The sequence below is a fragment of the Centroberyx affinis genome, unplaced genomic scaffold, assembly GCF_046629955.1.
Source record: "Centroberyx affinis isolate AG114_WGS23_722 - 3 ecotype Tasmania unplaced genomic scaffold, CSIRO-AGI_Caff_v1 ptg004439l_1, whole genome shotgun sequence".
Taxonomy (NCBI): domain Eukaryota; kingdom Metazoa; phylum Chordata; class Actinopteri; order Beryciformes; family Berycidae; genus Centroberyx; species Centroberyx affinis.
The window spans coordinates 49792-59224 of NW_027282111.1; the positions used below are offsets into that span (position 1 = coordinate 49792).

Genomic DNA, 9433 nt, shown 5'->3' on the forward strand with positions numbered 1-9433 from the left:
AACTTGAAAACCCCAGTGACTCAGTTGCCATATGTCTCTACTTATTGTATCTTACCTATTTAATCAATGTTTAGACTGATGGAATAAATGTCTTAGGACCATTTAGTAGTACTTTTTAGGGTCTTAGGTTAGTCTTAGGTGTTTTGTAGGTTGTAAACGTTACTGTATAATACATGCACTTTTTCAAATCTAGACGTGTTAGTAAACATATACTTTAAATACTATCTGCTTGGTGTCTGGGCCCCTATTCTCAAGCTTCAGATAGCTTATCAGGGTGTCCCATTTCACATTATCTCCATTATGTCTCATATGATTGTACTTTTAACTGATTTGTGAATAAACTGAACTCACACACTCAAAACTGTAACATTTAGATTAGGTGGCTGGTGAATGGTGCTGCCTGTCTGATGCTCCTCTATAGACATTTGTAGGTTAGCATATTGTCCTTTTGTCATCTGTATTGGGGCTTCTGTGTGAACGCTCACCCTGGATCCCAACATCAGATCCTGTGTATTGGTGAATTCCCCTGTTCAAAGCCTGGCAGCGCATCATACAGCTGTATGCAAACAATACAGGCGAACAACATGCTGCTCATTTCCTCAACTGGTGTCTGGTCAGATGCTGCAGCCTGGTGGCGATGACAAAAATACACAGGAGAACGAACAAGAACGGGATGTTTATGTTATTTTCTAAATTAAAAATGTCATTATGGATCATAGATTTCCTCTGATCTGGCCAAAATTAGACTTATGCATCATTTTATGCTTTTTTAATACACACAATGTACACTTGCATTTGTTTACCACAGCATCACTTTCAGTATTAAAATGCCTTGCAGGTAAAAGACACTTGACTTGAGAATGAGTCAGTACTCTAATACAGTGGTTCTCAGCGTGGGGCACGGGGACCACCAGGGGTCCTTTAAGGGGTTCCAGGCGGTCCACAGCAAAAACGTCACCATTATTTAAGTAGTGAAAACAATTATAGAATGTAGAAGAATGACTTATTTTAAATCACAATTTCACTGTTATCTCCCTACCTACAATACAGATAATCATGGAATGCTGGACAAAATCATATCTAACAATAAAAAATATTCTGATTTGGGTCCAAGAGACAAAATCTCATCAAATGGGGGTCCGTGGCTCTAATGTGGACTAAATTAGGGGTCCTAGATATGAAAAAGGTTGAGAATCAATGCTCTAATATCACCAACCACTGCAGCGCCTTTAAGTGTGAAATTGCAGCAAATCAACATTTACAGTATGAATATGAATAACAACACAACACGGTTACTCCTTTATCTATTAATGCATTTATTTCTATACAACAAATGACTTCAAATACAAGATGAAAAATCAAAGGAATTACCTTTCCGTCCTCATGTTAAAACACTGTGGCTACATTTTTCATACTGTGTGGTTCCCAAGAGAGTAACAGAGTTCGTTCTTTCAGCTACTTCCATATTACAGAGACTATTGCTTTCCTGATCAAGGCATTTAAAATCCCACCATAGTTTCTTTGTAGCATGTCATCATGGAAATGATTACCAGAGAAGATTACAGAGAAGACAGTGAACTGGTCTTGTGTAAACTTTCGAAAAGGCAACAGAAGACGTGGTCCCTTGTACAGAACCGCAGGAGATAGAAACATGGCCAGACCGAGGTTACTGAGGCAGTTTGAGACGATGCTTTCCTGCGCTGATGTTGAGCATCATCAGAAAAAATCTAAAATGTTTATTTCAGCCAATTCTGCAAGATACTAGACTTTCCAAGACATTTGGGGGAAGCACAAGCTAAGTGCTATGATGACGCTTTAGATTCCTAATGATTCTGACATTTTCCAATACTTAAAGCGGCGGATTACAGGACACATTTTGAAACAGTTCTGAATAGACACGGCGATAAGTCCATTCAAAAGGATAAAAATGTGAAAACTGAATGTTTACTAGTTTCTATATGCACTGTGGTCGATGGGATTGCTCGATCTCCCAACTTTGTGACTTTCCAAACGAGCCGAAAGGCCTCCGAACATCAACAACGCTCAAACTCACCGGGTAATGAGGACAAAGCTGGTGGAAAAAGATGAGGCGTGTGATGGCATTCAGAGGGGAAAAATATTTCTAATGTTCAGAAAAATATTTCACGCCTTATAATTGACTATTTTCCATCCTGAATGCACCCCTGAACCGAATATTAAAGTACATACATTTCCTATAAATCGCTTATCCTCTGATTAGTGTTCCTTTCTCCATCTGTCACCGATTCGCCGTCTTACAAAACAGGTGAGATGGAAGGGAAAGTAAAGCACCAAAGAAATCCTCACACCTGATCATTGAGATACCTGTCCAATCATGAAGTAAACTTTATGTAAAAAGCCAAAAATGTATGAATGGAAAGGAATGGAAAAAAAAAAAAACTTCAGCAGCTTCAGAATTAAAACCCTGGTGGGTGGGGGAAGAGGAAAGAGGTTGTGAAGCACTTGGAAAACCTGCGATTGTCGCCTCTCAAAATTTACGAGGAACCTGAAACAAAAAAGGAGGCGTCCCAAGTGTTGCATTCCTCTTCCTCTCCCTTTGCTCCACCCCTCCTCCCCGTCCTGACTACTCCGCCTGGGAAGCCCCACGCCCCTCGCATTTATAATAATAATAATAATGAGGGACGGGAGCCCAAGCGCACCCCTGAGCCGACACCCCGCGTATTGGTCCCCTCCCCTTCCTCCTCCACCTCTTCTTCCTTCTCTCTCCATCCCTCTCAGACTGTTGTACGCGTCAAATCCCCAAAAGAGGGACGGCTAGCGCTTTGCCTTGGCTTCTTCAGCTTCTTTTTCTGAGAAACAAGAGATATAGAAAGCAAAGATATAGAAAATGCTGTAAGGTATTTGGTTCCACAAAATAGAAGCAAAGTTTTACAACATTTAAACAGGCATATGTCAATCCCCCCCACAAAAAAAAAGAAGTACAACAATGAGACAAATTTCACAAGGTGTGTATTTGGGAAATGTGTTCAGCCAACTGAAAGAAAAGGAGAGCAAGTGTGTGAGAAAGAAGGAAGTAATACTGCGTTCAAGTCATTTCATTAGAACCTGCTCACATCTTGTTGCTACAACTTCAAAGTGTTCACATTGAACTCACAGGAAATTTTTATTTATGACTTTAAAAATCAACTGTAAACAAACCGCAGCAGATATTGCTCCCTTTTCTGAAGTAGAGCTGACTATTAGCGTGAATATAACTGATAATTGTGATTTGTATCATCTTGGATTCGCTGCCATGTTTGTCGCCATGTGTTGACACACTTCCACATCCCATGATATCAACTAGAAGATACTGGAGGCAACCAAAAAAATCCCACAGCCTACTTGTAATTACCAATGGGAGGCTGACGTGAACGGTTATTCCCAGTTGGAGTTCATAATAACTTATAGTAAATGGGACGTGAACGCAGCATTAGATGGTGGGAGTGTATAATGTGTGTGTATAATGTTTAAACTCTACTGCGCGGGGAATCGTAAGTCAATGTAATATGCTGACAGGTACAGTAGTACCACTGTGTGTCTTCTCACCTTTCCTGAGCTCGTCTCTCTTCTTGGCGGCATCCTCCCTCTGTTTCTTGATGATGGCCAGTCTGGCGAGGTCGGCCCTGGCCTGCTCTGTCTTCCCCTCCAGATGGAGCTTCATGTAGCGCTCCTTCGCTTTCTGCTTCTCTATCTCCTCTCTGACAGGGACAGGAGGGGGGTCAGATAATAAGATCGAGAGTTCCTGTACATTGTGTGTAAGACATAGCCACCATAGCGCTGAAGGTTGAAGACACCCACCTCTCCCTGCGCGACAGCTCTCTCGGCGCGGTGACGTCGATTTCTGCCACCTTCTTGCTCTTCTGAGACACACGGTTGGGATTCTCAATCTCTATTAGTCCCTCCACCCCACTCTTCTTTTTGGACTGCAAAAAAAATAAAAAATAAAGCATCATTAGCATGTGAAATACAGCGCTCTTTTTGACTGGGTTTTTGTCATTTGAATAACTGGGCATGGCATTGTTCTCTCCACTTTTTCTCACTGTCTCCATTTAAACACATACAGCACAGAGAACCCCCTTCTCTGTGGGTTGTTGAAAGGCATTCTGGGAAATGTAGGAAATCACTGACTGAAGTAGAAGAAGGCAGGTTGAGGGGAAAGTGGGTACATCAAAATTAACTCCAGGAATTCATTGAACATCACTGATGATATGAGATTGATGATATATAACAGTGTTAGAGTACCCAAGGGTGGATTTTTATTTATAGAGTCCTGTTACATGTGCATCATCAACATACACCTTCCTCCTCACTCACCTCATAGTCTTCGTCGCTGCTGCTGTCGTCTTCAGACCCTGATGAGCTCTCTTTCTCTGCACCGCCATTCGCCTCCTGTTACACACACACACACACACAATTAATCACACCAGACTTGGTTTGAAACTTGCCTTGTGTCCGCCAGTAAAGTCTCTTTACTCACCATCTCCCTCTGCACTCTCATCTGTCGGTCGATCTCTTCAGGGTTGCTGAACTGCTTTCCTCGGCCCTTGTGGCCCTTTTTCCCTGAAATACAGAGATAGAGACAGAGAGAGAGGGAGAGGGAGAGAGAGAGATAGAAGATGAGTCACACATGACGTTCACTGCGGTACAGCTCCCTTCACCGGCATCTGTCAGGACTGCCCGTGTATGGACATGTCGGCAGAAACAGAAAGCCAGAAAGAGACGTAACGTTAGCAAGTAATTACGTTTAGCAAGTCAACTATCGAAACTGTTTCTAGAGACAACAACACGCCACATCTGGCAATATGTTCATGAGATTAATGATAAAGTGAGACGATGCCGGTCTGCCGTGCACATGGTGCTGCTGGCTAGAGCTACACAGCCAGCTATCTACGCATTTTGACAATTTTAACCGTTAACACAACCGGAAAACTGGCGTGTTGACGCTGAGCTAACAACTCGTCACTATCTGTCAAATTTCCTGGCCGTTCACAACCGCAAATACAGTGACATTTTAAGCGCCGGTTAGCATGCTAACCGCTAGTAGCTTCACAGCAAAGCAAGTGAGAGTTCACGGGGGATTGATACTACTTTGGCTAACAATTAGCTAGCTAACGTTAGCTTGCTAAAAAAAATTAGCAAGTTAACGTTAGTTTTTAACAAAGCTATCGGGGGATGATACTTACCGCCTCGGGGCATTTCTAGAAGTTAAGTATATACAACTGACGTCCACACGTGTATCGATGAATAATTTAACCGTTTTACAGGTAGCTGACGGTTTATAAACGTCTTTCTGGAAGAATAGGCCTGACTCCCACCACCTTCGTCGCTCCCGCTGCTAGCACCAAGCGCACCAAGTCGTTCACTCGCAGCTTCCTGAACGAAGGGCGGCGCCTGCGCAGTTGGGTAATATTTAACCAATCGCTGTACAGAATATTTGACTGATAGGTACACCCGCCAATTAGCTGAGGACAGAACAAATTAATCAATAAGGCGGTACTTTTCAGTGACAGGCACAGGCAGGTAGGCCTGATTGATTTCTAAGAGACAACATTATGCACAGATTTTCTACTTTGGGAAAATCAACTTTAATTTGAGTTCACCCTCACAGAAAAGAATTAAAGTTCTTTATTTAGTCCCATAGTACATTTTACAAGAATACTATACAAATATGGGAATATTACAGTGATATGACAGAAGATAAAAATACAAATAAAGACAATAAGGCTTCTTTAAACTCACTATTGAGTACCACAGACATACTATATGACCCCATAGGAACATTCTACAAATATTATCATTAGGATATACCCAAACTGCACTGTTAAGTTGAAAGAAGAAAAAGCATTATAACATTGTAAAAACACCATGTGATGAAATCCTCTGTGAAGATAATGTGCAAACCACAGGCCACACAATCAAGGAATTGGTTTGCTTCAGATTTTTCAGGCAGTTCTCATGAGAATTGAAAAATCAAGAAAATAAGTGACATTCTGTTCTATTCTATTCTATTCTATTCTAACTGGTCTGAGTTTTCTGTGGGGTAGTTGTGGTTGTCGTCCAAGTCTCTGTCTACACCCCTGTCCTGTTGTGAAAGTTTGTCCTTGGTGTTGCAGCAGTACGACGCCAAAGCAAGGAACAGTCCTGCAGCGATAATCTCTCCCCCGGCCACAAAGAAAACCAGCTCATAGTTCTTATAAGCGTCCACTAGACGACCTGTGAAGAACAGAGAGGTTCTGCATGAGCGTGGCATATAAGCCTAGATTGTTGAATGTTCAATTTTAAATCAAAATCTTTTATTTTCTTAGGACCTGTAGAATACCCCCTAATTTATCTTAGTCCCCCATAACTAACATATCACAGTCAAACTCAAATCCAATATATTTACATAGCAAATTGCATACAACAATGCAAGCTAAAGTGCTTTACAAACATGGTTAAAAACAGTTCAGGGTCATCATGAAAAAGAAAGACAATAACCAACATCATAAATGCACACAAGAACAGGAGAAGTAATGTTTAAAAAGTGTAAAAAGTAAAATATATATATATATATGTACACTACCAGTCAAAAGTTTAGACACACCACATTTTTCTTATTTCATTTTAGAATAACAGTAAAGACATCAAAACTGTGAAATAACACAAATGGAATTGTGCAGTGACCAAAAAAGTGTTAAAGAAATCAAAACTATCTTATATTTTAGATTCTTTAAAGTAGCCGCCCTTTGCCTTGATGGAAAGGCAAAGGCTTTGGAAAGAAATTCATACATAGGATCAACTTCACTATTTATATTTGTCTAAGAAACTAATTTCAAGCATTTAAGCAGAAGCCTTTAGATCAGAATTAAATGAAAAACATAGTACATTCAATCAGGTGGGTCCAAACTTTTGTTTGGTAGTGTATATTTAAAAAGTATGGCTAAAAAACAAACCAAAAGTGCGTCTAGTGTCTCCTCACGTCACTTCACCTCTCACCTGCAGACGGGGGTCCGATGAGCACGGCTACAGCCTCTATCAGCAGCACCAGACCCAGAGCGCTGGAGAAACCATCAGTGCCTACGATCCCCATCAGCACCTCAAACTGCAGGGCCCCCACCATCCCGTAGGACAGGCCGAAGAACACGCAGAAGGTGACCAGACCTCGGTAGTCTTTGCTCTGCGCGGAGCAGACGTCCGTTAAGCCGTTGAAGACCAGAGCCAGGCTGAAAAGGTAGGCGGTTTTGGGCCTGATCCACTTCAGTCCGGCCACAACTCCGCAGGTTGGCCGGGAAAAGATGTCAACGAAGCCGATGATGGAGAGCAGGAAGGCGGCCTCGCGGTCCGGCACCCCCTGGTCCTTGGCAAAGTTCACCAGGAGGATGGTGGGCACGAACAGGCCGAGCACGACGATGAACTTAGCGATGATGTAGATCAGCAGCCCTTTGTTGCAGAGGACGCTGAAGTCCAGAAGTTTCTTTCTCTGACGCGTCTGTTTCTGAGGCATCTTCTCCGCTCCGTCCTTCTCCTGCTCTGACTTTGTCGCCTGTGATGGCAGCATCTCTTTCAGCTCCTGCATGTTTGTATCTCCAATCTCCTCATCCTTCCTCCTCCTCCTCCTCCTCACCACCTCCTCCAGCGGTCTCATGATGGCCCCACAGGTGCAGCAGTTGAGCAGCAGCCCCCCCATAACCAGGAAGCCCCCCCTCCAGCCGAAGCAGTCCAGCAGCAGCTGAGCTAAAGGCGACAGGATGGAGAGGAACACGGGGCTCCCGGCGGCGGCCAGGCCGTTGGCCAGCGGGCGGCGCCTCTCAAAGTAGCTTCCCAGCATGATGAGGGAGGGCTGGAAGTTCAGAGCCAGGCCCAGACCTGGAAACAAAGGGGGGAATTACAGTATTTGACATTATGTTTTTTAACACTGTGAGATCTCTGTTGGCTGCTGTCTCAGTGACATGACAAGAAAGGCTGAATGCTTTTGTGTGGTGATGTAGGACAGTGGTTCTCAACGTGGGGTCCGGGGACAACCAGGGGTCCTTGAGGGGGTTCCAGGGGGTCCCCAGCAAATGATGAATTGTTAATCTTCACCATTATTTCATTTACAAGAAGTTAACACAATCAGAGAATGTAGAAGAATGACTGTTTTGATCATAGTTTCACTGTTATCTCTCTAGATACAATACAGATAGTCATGGAATTCTGGACAAAATCATATCTAACAATAAAAAATATTCTCAGATTTGGGTCAGAGAGACAAAATCTCATCAAATGGGGGTCCGTGGCCCTAATGTGGACTAAATTTCTTGATATGAAAAAGGTTGAGAATCACTGATGTAGGCTAACAGAATGCTATGAACTGAGTTTTAGATGTAGGTAATACAGTTCTATAGTTAAGTATAACGAGTGGGATACATTCAGTCACCTGTAACAACACCAGCAGTGAGGTAAAGTTGGATGATATCGGTGGTAAAAGATGCACCGACCATCCCTGCTGAGGCCAGCAGTCCCCCAACCAGCATCACCGGCCGGCAGCCGAACCTGTTCACCATGATGCTCGCTGCAGGACCTGGAGAGAGAGAGGAGAGACAGAGCAGAGACCAGCAGAGGAACTGCAGATTAACACTGACCAATTCTACACTTCCACATTGTGCATAAATACCACAATCATCACCATCAATCACCAACTTCTGTGGGAGACGGTGATTGAAATGCAAAACACGTTAGCATTAGCATTAAGATAACTTATTTATTTGTGAAATGTTAACCTGTGTTTTGATGTGTTCATTTGTTTTGTGAAATGCATGACTTCATCATGGTCCATTCAGATTTGGGACAACCAGATAGGCCTAATAACAGTTTGATTCTCGACCCCCAAGAGGTCATGAGATATATTTGGGGGGGGTGGGGGTGGCAAGATGATTTGTGGGATAGGAAAAAACATATATCTCCAATACAAATTTATTATCATGTCTATTTTTTTTCTGATTTTTCGCTAATTTTTGATTTTTTTGTTGTGAAATACTGAATAATTTTAGGCATATATACCTCCTCTGATAATGAAACAACCTCAGAAGGGAAAATCATTTTTTGGGTCAACTGTTCAACATTCTGCATATGCAGCCTGTGACGGGAGGGGCATCGCTGCATTTTAAGGGCTCACAAGCAGAAAAGGTTGAGAACCACTAATGTAGCCTAGACCATCTCAGCCTGCCTGTCCCCCTGCTGCTGTCTCACCTGAGCCGTACAGCATGGCCAGCATGATGGAGGAGATCCACGCCGTGTCGCTGTAGCCGACCTCAAAGTCCCTCATCAGCTCTTTGAAGTAGACGCTGATGGCCTTGGGGAAAGCGTAGGAGAAACCCGAGATGACGAAACAGCTGAGCAGGACCATCCAGCCCCAGCCGCCGTCAGGAGGCCGAACCCCCGTCCCGCTGCCTCCCAT

At 43.2% G+C, this 9433-nt stretch overlaps 2 protein-coding genes across 2 annotated transcripts; both read right to left on the reverse strand.

Annotated features, from left to right (window-relative positions):
• Positions 1-1728: 1728 nt before the first annotated feature.
• Positions 1729-5349, reverse strand: pdap1a (pdgfa associated protein 1a). The gene is made up of 6 exons (XM_071544039.1): positions 5202-5349; positions 4496-4578; positions 4333-4407; positions 3817-3941; positions 3565-3716; positions 1729-2828 (listed from the first exon to the last, which is right to left on the reverse strand). The coding sequence occupies exons 1-6, from the start codon at positions 5212-5214 to the stop codon at positions 2794-2796; spliced, it is 483 nt and encodes a 160-aa protein (XP_071400140.1). The 5' UTR covers positions 5215-5349; the 3' UTR covers positions 1729-2793.
• A 542-nt stretch (positions 5350-5891) lies between these two features.
• Positions 5892-9433, reverse strand: slc16a8 (solute carrier family 16 member 8). Its single transcript, XM_071544044.1, has 4 exons — positions 9226-9433; positions 8414-8557; positions 6994-7863; positions 5892-6231 (listed from the first exon to the last, which is right to left on the reverse strand). The coding sequence occupies exons 1-4, from the start codon at positions 9431-9433 to the stop codon at positions 6029-6031; spliced, it is 1425 nt and encodes a 474-aa protein (XP_071400145.1). The 3' UTR covers positions 5892-6028.

What these genes read in the sequence shown, in the direction of transcription:
- pdap1a (XM_071544039.1), bottom strand. An exon ending in TGAGAGTGCAGAGGGAGATG is followed by an intron (nt 4,408 to 4,495) that starts GTGAGTAAAGAG and finishes TGTGTGTAACAG; the next exon opens with GAGGCGAATGGCGGTGCAGA. An exon ending in GCAGCGACGAAGACTATGAG is followed by an intron (nt 3,942 to 4,332) that starts GTGAGTGAGGAG and finishes TTTTTTTTGCAG; the next exon opens with TCCAAAAAGAAGAGTGGGGT.
- slc16a8 (XM_071544044.1), bottom strand. Translation starts at nt 9,433, where the DNA reads ATGGGAGGCAGCGGGACGGGGGTTCGGCCTCCTGACGGCGGCTGGGGC. An exon ending in CACTGCTGGTGTTGTTACAG is followed by an intron (nt 7,864 to 8,413) that starts GTGACTGAATGT and finishes CTTTGTTTCCAG; the next exon opens with GTCTGGGCCTGGCTCTGAAC. An exon ending in CATCGGACCCCCGTCTGCAG is followed by an intron (nt 6,232 to 6,993) that starts GTGAGAGGTGAA and finishes TGTTCTTCACAG; the next exon opens with GTCGTCTAGTGGACGCTTAT.